We start from the raw sequence: 16,383 nt of genomic DNA, 5'->3' as shown, positions 1-16,383 counted from the left end.
ATATACTAGGGGCTAAGAAAATTTGAAAACATAAGTTTAGAATTATTTATTACTAGTTGAACGATCTGAAAATGGAAGGGGAGTAAGGAAGGAATTTGCTATCATCAGGGGCCTTGATGAGGGTTAATTGCTGGCGCCATCAGCATTTGCAAACGAATGACTTCTCTGGGGTAGTGCAGAGATGGGCCTACTGAAGAATTTCAAAAGGACTTAAGAGGCTGAGTGGGCAATAAAATGACAAAAAAAAACCCAGCCAAGTGGTGGACTTGGGGAAAAAACTACTAATTCTGATTTCACGTATGAATGCGTGGCCCCTGAGCATCACCAGTCAGGACTACCGCCTTGGGATTTTAAAATACAGTTGTGAAAGGAAGAGGTAGAAATCCTCGAAGCGGTGGGTTCCTCTCCCCACCAACTGACACCAGGAAGCGCTAGGAAAGGATGCAGAAAACCCATCGAACAGCACTGCCCATGATCCCCCCCCAGCTTCTAAAGGACATGGCAGAACTAGGAGAGTTTCAAAAGAGGGTGATAAGAAATAGCAAAGCTATGGCTTCGCTTCTTAGCTATTGAGAAGCAACAGAGCAGGCTGTGAGTTTCCACCCTGGATAGGACAAATGCCTGTAGGATCATGAGATGCAGAGAGCACAGAAGTCAACCACTCACTGTCTATTCCAACACAAAAACTGGGATGCACCACATGGAGACATCAGCTGGAAATTCAGAGCAAGAAGGAAGGTTCTCTACACGAGCTACTGTTAACGCTGGAGACCTCCCTGCCACAGGCTGCGGTGGATGCTGCAAGTCTACGAGTGCCTAAGTGAGAATTTTATGGAAAAGAAATCCACTACGGGATTTTAAATATGAAAACACGACTTTGGCTCAAGAAAAAAGGGAATAACAAACTGTTTTGTGTTTCAAGATATTTCTGTCACATGCATCAATGTATGGTTGCCCTGTCCTGCTAGTCTTCCCATCTACTCCTGGCTGCTACCGAAGGCGGAATAAGGGCTGGAAGGATCTTACAGCAGTTCTTAGATTCCCCTGGGGCTTTCTGTCTGTTTGCTTTTAAACATTGCAGTTGGATACAAATCTTTGCTAATAAAAAAAAACAGAAAGAGGAAATGGAAGGAATACCTCAAGACAGGGGTTAGAGAAAATTTTCAGACAGAAGCACAGAGTAAAATATTCTACCTATCTTAAGATACGTCAAGACCAGCACTGCTACTCAGCGTTGTTGTATTTCCCACAGATCTACTTTTAAGGTGGCAACTCACCTGAGCCACAGTTTATTTCCTACTTACTTCTCAATTAAAAAGTTGCAAGATGCCTGGTGATACTTTCTACACTTTATTAACAGAAAGACAGAAAGCAAATGAAGAAATAAAAGGATTTTTTTGTAAGAAATGTGTAAGAAGAACAAGGATTGATTATGACTACATGTGCTGTGAGAAAAACTGGTAATGCTGTTACAAAGATGCATAGTGAGAGCATAGCAGTGACCCAGAGTTGGGACTGTGCATCTTCAGAGCAAGTGTACAGGTTAAAATGGTTGAAAAACAGCGTATGCATACATGTACATATAGTTTGCATATACATCTACATGAGGAGAGGTAAACTTTCATACTAAATGATTAAGAAAAGCAGGTTGCTACTGAAGCAAGACTGCAGGATTTTTAAAATGCCCATCAGGGATCAATAACGCTTCAAAGAGCCTAAATTTTACTTTTTTTTAATTAGAAGAGTCAGTTCCCCTCAACCGTAAGACCGCAGTAGCAAGTAACTGGCATCAACGCCACATTTGGCACGGTTGGAAAACTGGCACAACCAGTTTAAAACGGATTTAGCAGAAAACACCGAGGAGAAGCCGTGTGGGGCTGAGAGGGCCCGGCCCCCACGGCACGCCCAGCCCCGCTTTGTAACGGGACCTCGCGGAGCACGGCCTGAAATAACAGCTCATCCCCACCGACCCCAAAACCTCCTCGGATGCGAGGAGGAAACGGCGGCACAAGCCCCGGGGTCGCCGGTTCAGCACTCCCGCAGCCCCCGGCCCCGCCGCCAAGGCGCAACCCCCGGGCCGGGGAGCACGCGTGGCCCCGCTGCCTGCCCCGCACCGGCCCCGTCCCACACCCGGGCGGTAAAACGAGGTAAAACGGGCTCCGGTCACCTCGCAGGGGTTTCATGGCGAAGGTGAAGGGAGAAAAGAGACGCCACGGAGGCGGCTCCGGCCGCCCGCCTGCACATTCAAGCCCTCACGGGGGTTCTCTCAGGGCGCTTCTCCCGCCCGCGCCTCCGCCCGCAGCATCCCCCGGGCACGGCGGGGCCGCGCAGCCCCGCGAAGGGGGCAGCAGCCGGGCGCCACGCCGCTCCCCTCACAGGGGGGCAGGGAGGGCCCTGCGCCCGCCACACCGCCCGCGGCCCCCCACACGCCCGGCCCTCACTGAAGCGCTGCGGTGTCGCCGCCGCCGCCACCGCCGCCTTCGGGGTTCTCCTCAGCATCGTCCTCCCGCCCCGGGACAGCCGCGCCAGCGAGGCCTCCGCAGCTTCCTCCGCTGCCATCTTCTCCGGGCGGAGGGAGGCGAGACACAAGGCCGCGCCGCCGTACCCACACGCCTCTTGTCTCGGAGCGGGCGGGCGGCCCGGCACGTAGGGCGGGGGAGGAGGCGGGCCCGCACCGCCTACACTCTTCCCAGAGGCCTCGGGGTGAGGGCTGGCCAGTTCCGGGGGGCCCCGCGGCGGGTGAGGGGCCGGGCCGGGCCGGGCCGGGGCTGCCCCCCGGAGGCGAGCAGGGCTGGTGGGCTGGGCCTGACAGGGAAGTGGAGCCTGAGAGCGGGGGCTGCGCTCGGGGTAGACCTGAGGTCCCTCCTCTAGGGACCGTCCTTCTCAGGCCGCCCGGCGCGACGGGGCGGGGGGCGCGGAGCCGCCGCCCCCCCCTCAGCTTCGGCTCGGACTGGAGGGTGCGTCTGAGGGGGCCGGCGGCGAGGCGGGGCCGGGCTGTGCCCTGCTGCCGGGGGAGGGGAGGGGGGTGTGCTGGCCGCTGCCGGGTGGCGGGGGAGGCCGGGCGGTGCTCTGACGGGCTCCGGGGGTTCGCCCTGTGTCTGCCCGTCCCTCACGCGTGGGGTTGGGCGCAGGAGGCGGCGGCCCCTTCAGTCGTGGCGGAGCAGCGGCTCTTCCTTGGGTGCCCTCTGCCCGCCCGTGTCGGAGGCTGTCTTCAGGAGCCGTGTGTTTACTTGGCCTTCCCTGCGTTATCGCTGACCTGTGCCGTGGAAATTCCCCTCTGGGGCTTTGGGAGCTTCTTACAGCCGCTTTCTCACAGCCCTCTTCAACCCCTTCTTGACTAGTTTGTGCTGAGGGTGGTGTAGCTGTTGCGAGATGTCACGATATTACCCCCTACCCCTGGGGAAGGGTAGGAGGGGCCTAAGGCGAGAGTTGGGTAGTTGGAATGGCTTTAGAACTGGACGGTTTATGACTAAACGTTAAAGGATGTTTGTCTCTGTTAGTCTGGGATGTTTGCTGGTACAAAATATATATCTCAGGAGCAGATGCTGAAGTAATTGCCATCCTTCTTTCTGTGAAGTTCTCTTGAGATGTGAATAATTAACCCTGTTGAAATCTGCTGCGGCTCTGTACTGAGAAAATAAGATTATTAGAGTATTTTTTCCTCTCTGCAGTTAAATTTATTCTTTTACACCAGCTGGAAATAAAAACTTGAAACAATAATGGCAACACTGTTTTTCTTAGGATTTGAAGATGTCTAAAAAGAAACTGAAGAAACTGACTGGAAAGGAAGACTGTTTGGATGGCCGGGATGACAAAGTAGGAACAGCTTTATTATTACTATTGTTTTAACTCAAACCCCCACATTCAAGAGAAGAGCATGAATTGCTTAGCAGTCTTGTGTTAGGATGAATCATATTTAAACATGGGGTCACTAGGAACAGCAGGAGCTTTGAATTGGTCAGATCACTCCAAGTTCTAGCCAGATAACTAGCTTATGTTTTTCTCCAGAGGCAATGAGTAGTGTATTTTAGTATATCTTCCTGGTTGAGGAAAGTTGAGCTTAAAATTGTTACCAAAGCCACTACTGTTTTCCTGGATTGTGCTTTATCTTGGATCATACACCTTAATTTTCTGATTAATCACAAATTGTACTTCACAGCATTTTAGCAAGCAACTCTCAAATATTTCCTTTTAACCAGAGACATGAATCAATGACCAAAATTCTTAGAATACTCTGGTACGTATTTGTATCTAGGGAGTAAGCTTTCACTGAACCACTTGTAAACTGCAGGTGCTACAGGGGTGATAATCTTTCTGGTCACACTTGTATGTAGCTTCCCATTCTTTTTTATTTTTTGTATCCCTTTCTGGGAGGTTATTTCCTGCCAGTAGTGTAATACATGTCCAATAAATCAGTAGTTTAATAAACCCACACTTAAGTTTGCTAGATTTTTTTCCCTTGGATTTTGTGAGGTATATATGAAATAAGAGAGCTTTAACTGTCTTATCATAAATGTCCCAAAAATGTTTGGAAGTGTTTATAAATGAGTGTGATATTGTGGCGTTATAAACTGAATTATACATGTTAGAAGCCTTTTGCTCATGTGGAAAATGTTGTTCAAAGCCAAATATTTGTAACTATTTTTTTTCTCCTGAATTCCTTATTATTATTCAGTTTGTCTTTTAACATTAACTTATCCCAAGGTGGTTTTTTTTTAACTTCTGTAATGCAAAGGGTAAAAACTTGTCTTAAAGCCTCGTACTGTAGCTGTATTGCCTTTGCTAATACCTACACCAATTTGAAGAATACAGAGTTTTAACTGTTGCGTGACTTCAATCTGTTCGAGACACATTAAATATTGCTATATGCAGACATTAACCAGCACAAGCAACAGTGAGAACCCAAACTGTTAGTAGCAAAAAGATAAGGAAACCTCTGAATAGTAGCAAGTGTTTCTTCAGTGTGATCACAGTATGGATAAGAGGTATCTTCAGCTCTTACAGGTGAGAGTAAGCCACTTAAGTAGAGTCATATTTAGGTGTGATTGTGTGAGGGGCTTTGGGGTTGTTTTGTGTGGTCTAAGCATGACCACAGATTGCAGAAAACATTATATGTTGGCTTTTAGTGGTTTGGCATGTAATTTCATAAGTATGAGTGAAAAGACATTTGTCACAGTATATATTAGAACAGCTTCACACAGAGCTATTGGGAGGAGTTGGCACAGCTGCCTCTTGGTAACATGGCCTGGGTAACACCAGGTGATACGATAGCCATGAGACTGTAAAAAGAACACCTAAAACAGTCTGCTGCAAGAGGACATTTACCTCAAACTGATAATGCTAAGAGGAAAGCAACAGAAAGTTTGCTTAAGATGACCAAATTAAGTGAAAATCGGGGAATTATCAAGAGACTTTTGAGAAAAGAAGGAGCTAGGTTGAAAAGAAATACTAAAAATGTCATGAACACTCGTGGTTCTAGGGGAACAGGCCTTGAAGAGAGGAAATTGGTAACTGAGCAGCAGTCAGACTGGGCTTGGTACTGCCAGAAGTTGTCCCACCAGCATCACGACCTCCACCTGCCCTGATGGAGCACCCTCCGTGCCCTGGCAGCAGCCTGCATTCCAGCTGGTGGAGTGACAGTACAGGGGGCATCCTGTGGGGTCCCACACCTTGGGTGTGTGACCGCGACCGCGTGGGGGGCCGCTCTCACCAGCGTGTGCATTAGCAGGTTGTAGGAAGTGGTACGGCTGCAGGCAGGACTGGAGCACCCACCTCTTCAACAGCATGAGTGTGTGTGCCAAAGCATATCGTGTAGGTGTGCGAGACTAAAACTTTATGGTACCAAGTCGTCTGAGCGGGTATTGTTTTGTAATTGTCTATTACAGTTTTTCTGTTGTGTCGCTGGTATTGATCCTGAGTGTGTGGTTTACTGATTGCCAGTTGAGTTGTTAATAAACCAATAAAACACTTTGATTCCTATTTGATTCTAATCACGTGAGTTGAACAGGCCTTCCTGCAGCAAGTTGCAATGATACAATTCTCGGTGGCAACAGCCTTTAGCAGCCTCCTAAGTTACGATTGTATTGGTTTGGCTGCTGTTACAACTCCAGAACCACACAAAATTTCCTTAATTCATTAGGACTCCACTGGTTTCTGCAACCCTTTTATTTTTTTAATGAAGTGCTTTCTAATGGGGAAGGAAAATGGCTAAGGCCTCATAGGCCTTTGCAGGCCTCTCTGGTTAGGAGAGTCTCTGCAGCAGTGACCTGACGGCCTCACTGAGTCAGCAAGACCCAATTATTGAAGGAGGGAATTATTTGTAAAAGGATATACTGTCTGGAGCTTCCTTATCTGAAGTAATCCCTATGTTACCGTTTTCTGTTGTAATTTCCTTCACCCTGCTGTAGTTTTGGGAAAACTTGAATCGTATAACGCAAAGGTATATAAAAATTAACTGCCTCGTTGGGCAGAGTTCATATCAGCAGCGTCTGTCGTTTTGCTGCTCTGTGCTCTGTCCCATAGCTGCAATAATAAACTGTTTCTGTTCTGACATGATCAAAGTCACCTTCCAGTTATTCTGCAACATGAATGCGACGCAGCTTGCAACAGAGATACGCCAGGCAGTGATATAACTGCTTTCTAAACAAGGACTGTTCAAGTTCTTTGGTTGGGGGCTATCTTTACTCTTAACCAGGCCTGCGTAACTGCAGTTTCACACTGTTCCACCTAATTAGGAAAGCTGATGAGAATTAGTAACACATCTCTTCTGCACAAAAACATCCCATAGAAATGTCCTTTCTTTGGCCTTACCTAGGGGGTAGCTGGAAGCAGTCTTCAGGTAACTTTCTTTTCCCTAAGAATTTCTATGAGTACACAAAGAATTACATTTTACATACTGATATACTTGTAGAGTACATGAAACACATGAATCCTAAATGTGTTTAATCAGTTGAGCTTTCTCTAGTTATAACCCAGAACTCTGTGCCACATTCAGGTTTTCCCCTTGTGTTCTTCTTAAATAGAACAAAATCAAAGTACTGAATTATAGCAAGGCATGTGGCTGCCTTTTTCATGGTTAACTTTTCCAAAATCATAGTGAATCTAGTATGAAATCATAGCTTGTTCCATCTTATGAAGGTTTTTTTTTAACTGCAGTTTCCTCTGTAAGCCCTTGGATTTTTTCCTTCTTTCAGAACTCTGAAGACACAAGATCTTACAACAATGCTGTGAAAGGAGAGACAGAATTTCAGAGGTAAATTCTTGCCCTGTCATTTAATGGAACTACTTAAAAATAAAACAATCACAGAGGGTTTTTTAATACTGAATTTGAGAATTTTGTTTTCTTGTTGTACAAAATGATTTTCCTTCCAGCTTCTAAGAACCGCTTAGGAGTCTCCTAAGTCAAAAGTTGGATGCCAATCAGTGCATTTATACCTGTCCTACATGAGTTTGCCAAATGGCCTTTATCTCCCCACCATTTTTGACAACACTGTTATAGAGTAGGGTAGAAACTAAAATGCAACTAGACTTTGTAGGGCATCTCTCAAACCAATAGACAGTGAATGCAGAATAAGCTTTTTCTCAATTTGTCAGCTAAAATAGCTGTACAGCTAGGGAAAATATAAATACTAAAAATGCTGTGTCAAGCTATTTTAAAGGGCAGATGTTGCTGCAAGTTCATATTTAAGAACATACCAAACTGGTACTCATAAATACTTAGCTGTAATTGCCTAAATCAAGTGTAGGCTTTTTTTTTTTTGCTTTTACATTAACTGAGCTAGATTACACTATTTTTTCATCATGTTTCTATAGATTCAAAATAGAGAAAGGTGGGCAAGAGAAGAAGCAAGACCAAAGTTCTAATATTTCTGATGGCGCTGATGGAAGATCCCAAGGAAAATCTCCAAATACAAGCAAAACCACGGACAACTCTTTAATCCAAGCTGAAAAGCAGAAGAGAATAGTCATCCAATTTAAAGCCAAAGAAATTAAATATGGGAAAAGTACACGTACTCCTGATGTAGTGACTCCTAGCAGGGACAATTATAACAAAAGTCGTTTTGATGGAACAGAAGGGAAAAAATTCTGGCATAGCTTTGCAGTTCAGAGGGACAAGGCACTGAAGAAAAAGGCAGAGAAAGCTGAACTCTGCAAACTGAAGTTGAAAGCGGAACAAACTATGTTGGAAAAATTTAAATCTTCTGGGTACCTTTCCCATGTACCACAGAAAAAGGCAGATGGATCAAAAAAACGGAGTCAAGACGTCAGAATTCCTAAAAAGCCACCTGACACCTCTGCAGGGGCTGTGCGTGATGATAGGCCTGTCACTAAGAAGCCACGTACGTTATCTAGGACTTGGGAGGAAGAGTATGAAGAAGAACATAAGGAGTTTTCTAGGAAAAAAAGGCACATGACTAAACATACACCATCACGCTATTCGACCGGAACGCCACAGCGATGGGACTCCAGTAAACGGAAAAAACAGGATGCTGGTTCTGATAAAGCTCCTGGTAGTTCAGGGACTGAAGACAAGGACTTTGAAGGCACAGCGTTACGTTTTAAGCAGGTAATGAGAACCCAGTTCTTTGTGTTATGGAGGTAGATGTTTCGGGCCAGTTTCTGAATGGCAGGTGGGTTTTATGTAAGCAGACTGTCTTCTTACAGATTTCAAACAGGATTTCACAGAATCACAGAATCAGTCAGGTTGGAAGAGACCTCTGGGATCATCGAGTCCAACCGTTGCCCTGACACCACCATGGCAACTAGACCATGGCACTAAGTGCCACGTCCAGGCTTTTCTTAAACCCCTCCAGAGATGGTGACTCCACCACCTCCCTGGGCAGCCCCTTCCAATGGCTAATGACCCTTGCTGAGAAGAAATTCTTCCTAATGTCCAACCTGAACCTCCCCTGGCGAAGCTTGAGGCTGTGTCCTCTTGTCCTATCGCTAGTTGCCTGGGAGAAGAGGCCAACTCCCACTCCACTACAACCTCCCTTCAGGTAGTTGTAGACTAAGCTAAGTAGATGTTTTTTTCTGATCCCAATGTAAACCCTGTTATAATGTTTCTCTGCTCTACTAAGGGGTTAAAAATGCTAGAAGAATAAAGGTCTTGCATATCAGGACTGTGCCTGCACATATGCTTTCATAGCTTTACTTTGCTGCTGGGGTGTGGAATACTTCAATTTAGATAATAATCAACAAATTTTTTTTGAGCTGGCATGATTGTGTCATTTTTTGAATGAATAAACTGAACCCCTGAAAACTCCCCTGCCAAAGAGGTGCTCACTGCTGGCGAAGTGATGCCAGGAGGACTTGTAGATCTAGGACTAAATTTGTGCGTTTCCTGCATAGCTTCACATTTGGCTGTAATCAATTTGTTCGTAAGTTCTAGCCTGTGTTTGGCTCTGCACCTCAACGTTATCTGAGTGTGGTTACTTTGTTGTTGTTGTTGTTGTCCTTTAACATGCCTAGTGTTTTTGGAGATTTCAGTTCACGTTACAGTAGCACGGTCATTTTGTGTGTACACAAAGATACTAATTACACACAGAATCATGGAATCGTTTGGGTTGGAAGGCACCTCTGGAAATTGTCTAGTCCAGCCCCCTTGCTCAAGCAGGGTCAGCTACAGCAGGTTGCCCAGGACTGTGTCCAGTCAGGTTTTGAATCTCTCTAAGCATGGAGACTCCACAACCTTTCTGGGCAGCCTGTTCAAGCACCTTCACTGTAAAAAAAAGGGTTTTTTTTATGTTCAGATGGAATTTGCTGTGTTTCAGTTTGTGCCCATTGCCTCTGGTCCTGTCACTGGGCACCACCGAGAGTCTGGTTCCATCTTCTTTACACCCTCCCATCAGATATTTATAAACATTGATAAGATTCCCCCTTCTCTTCTCCAGGCCAAACATTCCCAGCTCTTTCAGCCTCTTGTATGACATGCTCCAGTCTTTTAATCATCTTAGTGACCCTTTGCTCAACTCACTCCATTAAATTCATGTCTGTCTTGTACTGGGAAGCCCAGAGCAAGAATAACATAGTAACAAACCCACAAGGGATTGGAAAAACAGGCTTACTCTGTAAACCACTATATTTATTTTAAAAGAAAGCCATCCTTCTAAGCCCTTTTGAAATAATCCTGTAGATGCTTCATCATGGATATCGAAAATATGTTTTATGTTACCTATTCATTTCGCTTGGAAATATTGAGTGTTCTCTAAAAAGCATTCTAAAAGACCAATATGTGTTCTACTTCCATTCTTACTTGTCTCTAGAGTTTTGAGGTCCCGTGCACTTCTGACTCCTACCAAGATGGTGAGGACATAAAGCCTGTCCAAAAGGTTAGTGATGTACTTGTTTAACACTCGAGCTGTATTCCAAAGCTCTTCACATGGGGATCACTTGTTCCTCAGTCTGCCTTGATATTTTGTGTGGTTGATATGTTTTTTTTAATTCTTCCTACAGAGCTTTGAAGTCTTTCCACCCCTTCAAGACACTCAGAACTCAGAAACAGACCAAGAGTGCTTTAATTTAACACTTCTAAGCTGTATTAAAACTCAAGGCACCAAGGTTGTGTAGCTGGACAATTCCACGACCTTTCCTAGTATTTTGCATTGTTGGCTTATGATCTAGACTTCAAAAAAACGTGGAGCATTTTTTTCAAATACTAAACAAACTTGCTGAAGTACTGCTAATCAGGAACTTTCTGAGATAGAAGGATTGCCTGTCTGTTATGCTCTGCAACGTAGAGGGCCTTCATAGTTGCCTACATACTCTAGCTGTCATCTCCTTTTCCATCCTCTAACTTTGAAGTTGGAAAAGAGACGTATTTTTTTTAAGAAAAACCTGTCAGGAAATTTGTAGTCTATGTAGCTAAAAATGGAACAAAGTTTTTTGGGTACCAGGGAGAAAGGTCATAAATCTTCCTTCTAGGCCATATTTTGGACATCTTTTGTGGACTTCTTATAGTGGAGGATGTGCGGAAGGTTCTCCTGGCTTTCCATTTGCTGCACCAACTTAAAATTTTTCATGCTTCATTTTTAGTCAGTTTTAACACAGCAGCATTCATGCAAAAGTCTCTTTTTCGGGAACAATTTGTAAGTGATGACTTACAATTGATTTCATACATGGACATTCTCTTCATTGTAGATGCAGATAGTTGAAGATTTGCACGTTGCTCGTGTGCAGAAGAGGATGGCGCTGTCTGTAGTACAGACTTGTGGAGAACTTACAAGTATGGAAATAGATCTTCCAGAACAGGATTTAAATATTTCTGCTGGTATGTCATGATTTGATGTTCTTTGGTATCTACGTGCAACTAGTTATTACAGTCGGTGAAGGGTCTGAGTAGAGAGTACACAACTGATTATCTCACTACTGTGTTTTTGGGTTTTTTTCTCTTTTTTTTTTTCCTCCAGAGGCTTTTACATCTGGTCTGAACATATTAGTGGTGATTGACACAAATATAATGATTAGTCACCTTGAGTTCATCAGATCCCTGAAATCCGAGGATATACCAGGTATGTGAATGCATGGTGATCAATAAGACATGTTAAGAAAAAACAGGTGACGTGAGAACTTCAGCCTACATGAAGAAAAGCAAACCTGGGCTCCTTATAAAGGCAGCAGGTTTCATAGAGAGGCAAGAGGCTCACATGTAAGAGGCTGGTTCTGTGAACCCACAAAGGCTGCATCTTAAGGAGAGTTCAGCTATGAAAGTAGAACCTACTATGCTTACACCTATGTACCTACAGAGAATCATGGTCAGCATTCTCAGGAATATGTGTGAATTCTTACAGGTAAATAAGTCTCACCAATTGTAAGAACATACTTTTAAGCATTTAATCCATTTAATGATGTTTTCTACTCTCTTTTTAGTGTTTTTTTTTCTATATCTCTAAAAACATTTCAAATCTGATAAGCAGTCAGCCCTTTATTTCCTTCTTGGTCACTGGATTCACGAGATGTGTGAGCAATTTCACAAGAATTCAGATCGCAGCCCCTGGCTTTAATGTTTGGCTTTAAAATGTTGTGAAGCTTTTAATGCTTTAATGTTAGCAGGATTAGGATCATGCGTGTCAGTTGTTATTAGACATATTTGGTATCTATCAGAATACTCGGGGTGCTTTGATGCTTTCAGCTAATGAATACACTTATTTCAACCACCTGGAAAATAATAAGGGCCTGAGTAATTTTCAAGAGTGTGTCAGACTGTATTTCTCTTTCCCATATTAGGAATGGGGTTGCATTGAGTACACTGGGAGCTGCTGTCTCAGATGCCCTTTTTAGAATGTTGCAGCTGGTCCTGCACCAGACCCATTATGCAAAAGGTTCAGAAGGTTGCTGATTCCTGACCTATTTATTACAAAGCAGATGGATATTAATGTATTTTTTCAAAATTGTATTCTTATAATGGGAATAGGAAAGGAAACAGTTGAAGTATTTGTTGTGGGTGGACCAACAGAACAGTCTTTACATTTCTAATTTGCCATGTATTTCATATATAGTAGTTTAAAAGTTCAAACCATACTTAAAGACAAGTAAAACCATGGTCCAATATCCATGCTTCCTGTTCCTGGCTTAGGAATGCTGCTTGGCAATTAGCACAAACCCTCCTCCTTTTATTTGACGATTGTTTTTTGGGCAGTGACTGTTGTGGCCATTCAGGTATTTTCAACCTGTTCTTTCAGCTTGCTTTAACATGTGAGTGTGTGATAGGGTGTTAATTACTGCAAATATATTTTGCCATATCGCTACACACTGTGTCAAAGTATTCTGTTGATTAAAGTACTTTATATTTTTAATATTCCTTTTATTTGCCTAATATTGTCATTTTTACGTGTAACCAGCGTAGTGCCAGTTTGAGGTTAGATTAGAAAGAGGGAACGTGGCCTTTTTCAGTTGTTAGTTTTTTAATGCTAGATACTCTTGTGCATGGAATGTGAAAACTACTGGCAAAAAAAAGTTAAGTGTGAGTTTACATAAATATGATGTTTGAATTAAGTCATCTGCAGTAGTTTGTGTGGCTTTTCAAAATGTCTTTGGTTTTTGGTTGATTTTTTTTTTCCTTCTAGGGGTTGGCAGACTTGCATTAATAATTCCTTGGGTCGTTCTACAAGAGTTGGACAACTTGAAGAAGGGGAAGATGTTGCAGCACGTTCGGGACAAAGCTATCCCTGCAGTCCAGTTCATCTACATGTGTCTCAAAAACCAAGATTCAAAACTGTGGGGGCAATCCATGCAGCTCGCTTCTCAAAAAATATGTAATACATGTGCAATCAGTTTATTTTGGGTACTTAATCTTTGCAGTTCACCTAGTGTGAGCCTTAGCAGTAAATTTTGAGTTTAATAGTCTTCATTCTGCAGTTTGCTAATTAAAATTAGCTCATAGCTTATTAGCAGCCTTCAGAGCATAGCCATGGCAATAGTATGCAAATACCTTATTCAGATTAGTGTTTTGTTTACTATTGGTTTATCAGTTGTTTCTACATCTGTTGGTAAGTGGGGGATTACTTAAAGAAAATTAGTTAATTATCTATGAGCTAAGGATATGTGTGCTTTTGCTTTTGACACAGTCATCACAAAATCTAACAAAGTCATGTGTGGCTCACTTGATGTTTTCTGGCAAAACCATAGTGGTTTTGAACGGGGTTGTATCTCAGAATTCAAAGCTCAGCTTTGTGCTTAGTATGCACTTCTCTGTCCTTGTTTGGGGAGTATTACCTTTAAAACCAGTATTTTAAAATGAACAGTATTTAAAAAAAGTATTTCTTATGCTGAGTTACTCCTGAACATGTCAGCACTGTCTCAACTGTATTTGCAGATGGCCTGAGTGACGAGAACAACGACGATCGCGTGTTACAATGTTGTCTGCAGTATCAGAACCTCTTTCCTCAAGCTGTTGTCATACTCTGCACGTGAGTTCCTCTGTGGTTTTAGCTCTCTTACGAGGTGTAAGTTAATCTCATGACAAATACACCATTTTCAAATCATATCTTAAATGAAGAGCTGCTTCTGAAGAACAATAACTCATTTAAAAGCTAGAGCAGAAGGATATAATAAAGCACAAAGATTATAGACTTAATCATCTTCATGTGTTCGAAGCCTGAAGCAGAATTCAGTTTACTCAATAGTCAATTTTAAAACTTTTTAAAGCATAGCTTTCTCAGATTTTATTCCAGTTTCTCGTAAAAAATATTACTGGAGTTGCAAACTAGAAAAAAATATTTGTATTAATGATTGAGATCTGGTTAGATACTTTGTTTCTGTCACCTGGTTGGGAACAGTGATAAACAGTGACAAAGGTTAATCTTAGAAAGAGGGAAGATGGAGATAAATTTGCCTCTGATTTGGAGGGTGATGGGCATTGAGGGTTACTCTTTGAGAAGATAGAGATTGGCCTCTACTCTTGTTCTGTGAGGATAACAACTGACTTTTGAGTGTTGGTTCTTGATCTGATACAAGTCCCATGAAGCTAGTTTTTAAAGGGCTGATAAAAAAAAGGGTGTCAAAAATGAGGATTTATTGTAGCAATGGAATAAGATATTACTGTCTTAGAGTCATTGCCTTGTTTGCATTCTAAGGTGATAGCAACTAGGCATCATTGCTGTAGTATTTATAGCCGTGTTTTTCTTAAAGCAAACCTAGACCCTGAAACATTTTTCAGTATGTTTCTATTTTTTTCAGACTAGCTGCTTTATCTGGTTTAATTTTTTGAACTGTTTCTAATTGCTTGAGAAAGAAAATGTTTTATCTAATGAAGCTGACAAAATAAGCTTACTAAAGACAGTTTTTTCAGTGTGTTGCTTTTATTACTTACTATGTAATAATGTCGGTTTTATGTCAACAATTAATTCCCTTCTCCTAGGGATGATAAAAATTTATGTAATAAAGCCATCGTGAGCGAGGTCAAGGCATTCTGCAAAGCTGATTTGGTTACTGCTCTACAGAATCTGAACGTAAACAGGCACCAGAACTGTGTTGAGCTGCAACAGTCAAAATGTGGTAAGTTTGTTTAATGTATATATATATATATATATATGCTGTTTTTTGAGATGTGTAATAATCAGTGTAGGAGAAGGAGAATAGTTTCTACTCTAACTTCAGTTTTCATATGCTTCGAATCCTTGGGAATGCTTTTTATTTGGGGCAGATTTTTTATTTTCAAAGGCAAATGGTTTTCTGAAAGTTTGAGACCTTTATTAAAACATCTGTCTCTTACAGTTGTGGGAAATTCATATCTGATGTATTTTTGTTTTATAGAAAAAATACAGCATGAATTTCCTGTGTTTAGAGTCGTTTAAAAGGTGTCCTGAGCTTTTTAGGACTGAAAAGAAGTTTTTCCAGTTGAGCAAATTTGGGTCCTGTTCTTAGTAGCTGTAAAATTCAGTATGCTAAGATCACTCCTTATATTTTATGCTAATACCTTTCCCTGCATCCCAAACAGTAGAACTTGCTTCTTGCCTGTTCATTTTTCCAAAGATACATCTTACAGTGTTAAGAAGTGATCTTTTTGTACTTGCTGATAACCCCACTGGCTGTATATAATCTAAATTATTTAAGGAAGGAAAGGAATGAGGAGTAAGATCACAAATGAATAATGCTCTGGGGAAATTAATCTTCTTGGTTAGTAGCTCATAATTAAAAATGCCCACAGTACAAGTGGGTATAACTAGAAATACTTGAAAGCTAATTAGATGTAGCCCATCTGCTTTATAACATCTGTCTTTATTTATGGGGACAAGTTATTTGTGTACTATCAGCGTAAATTAGACAGAAACAGTTGCAGTAAGTACCTTTTATCATCATTGTTTTGACAGATACAGAATTTGAGAAAACAGAAGGAGGTGATGCTAGTCTTACTGCGCGATTCCCAAATATACTTCCAGACCTTGAAAAGAACTTAGGAGAAGCTTTATCTTGTATTTTAGAGACTGAAATGAAAATTGCATTCGGAAACCTATGGATGGAGGTGGTTTCTTATGTCATGTTGCTTGATATTTTTAAGTATTAAGAGGTTTGGTATTTTAATGGTATTAGTACCTGCGCTGAGCCAGACAGCTAAGTCATCTGGTTCACTGACAGAACAGTTCACTAGCAGTGAACAGTTCAGTGTTCAGCTTTACTATTTCATTTTATACCAAGATTATTCTATTTAACCAGTAATGACTGTGCAGTATTTTAATTGTCTTTTAACAATACGGTGACAGAGATGCTGGCAGTTCAGTGTAAAGTTTCAGAACTCTGAATTAGTTGCATTTAATTTCTATTTTGGCTTTTCTAGTATCATTGCATTGTAATTATGTCCTTCAAGATATTATTCCATCACCTTTTAGGTAATGTTGAGGCACTGTTGTTGCAGGCACTTCTTCCCCATCAGAACAGATGCTTTTA

At 42.2% G+C, this 16,383-nt stretch overlaps 1 protein-coding gene across 3 annotated transcripts in view; it reads left to right on the top strand.

Annotated features, from left to right (window-relative positions):
* Positions 1 to 2,729: 2,729 nt before the first annotated feature.
* Positions 2,730 to 16,383, top strand: part of SWT1 (SWT1 RNA endoribonuclease homolog) — a 36,245-nt gene continuing 22,591 nt past the window's right edge. Inside the window, exons 1-12 of one of the 3 annotated variants that reach the window (XM_068416837.1) lie at positions 2,730 to 2,957; positions 3,742 to 3,816; positions 7,194 to 7,252; positions 7,813 to 8,566; positions 10,266 to 10,331; positions 10,456 to 10,560; positions 11,140 to 11,269; positions 11,409 to 11,510; positions 13,065 to 13,253; positions 13,814 to 13,907; positions 14,858 to 14,994; positions 15,810 to 15,961. In XM_068416837.1, the coding sequence (XP_068272938.1) occupies positions 3,751 to 3,816; positions 7,194 to 7,252; positions 7,813 to 8,566; positions 10,266 to 10,331; positions 10,456 to 10,560; positions 11,140 to 11,269; positions 11,409 to 11,510; positions 13,065 to 13,253; positions 13,814 to 13,907; positions 14,858 to 14,994; positions 15,810 to 15,961 (1,854 nt within the window). In that variant the 5' untranslated portion in view covers positions 2,730 to 2,957; positions 3,742 to 3,750. The remainder of the gene's footprint in view (positions 2,958 to 3,741; positions 3,817 to 7,193; positions 7,253 to 7,812; positions 8,567 to 10,265; positions 10,332 to 10,455; positions 10,561 to 11,139; positions 11,270 to 11,408; positions 11,511 to 13,064; positions 13,254 to 13,813; positions 13,908 to 14,857; positions 14,995 to 15,809; positions 15,962 to 16,383) is intronic. The other 2 variants (XM_068416838.1, XM_068416836.1) reach the window with 2 other exon arrangements.

The sequence above is a fragment of the Nyctibius grandis genome, chromosome 21, assembly GCF_013368605.1.
Source record: "Nyctibius grandis isolate bNycGra1 chromosome 21, bNycGra1.pri, whole genome shotgun sequence".
Lineage (NCBI taxonomy): Eukaryota > Metazoa > Chordata > Aves > Nyctibiiformes > Nyctibiidae > Nyctibius > Nyctibius grandis.
Note: the sequence above shows the minus strand (reverse complement) of the source record. Positions and strands in the feature narration are given on the sequence as shown.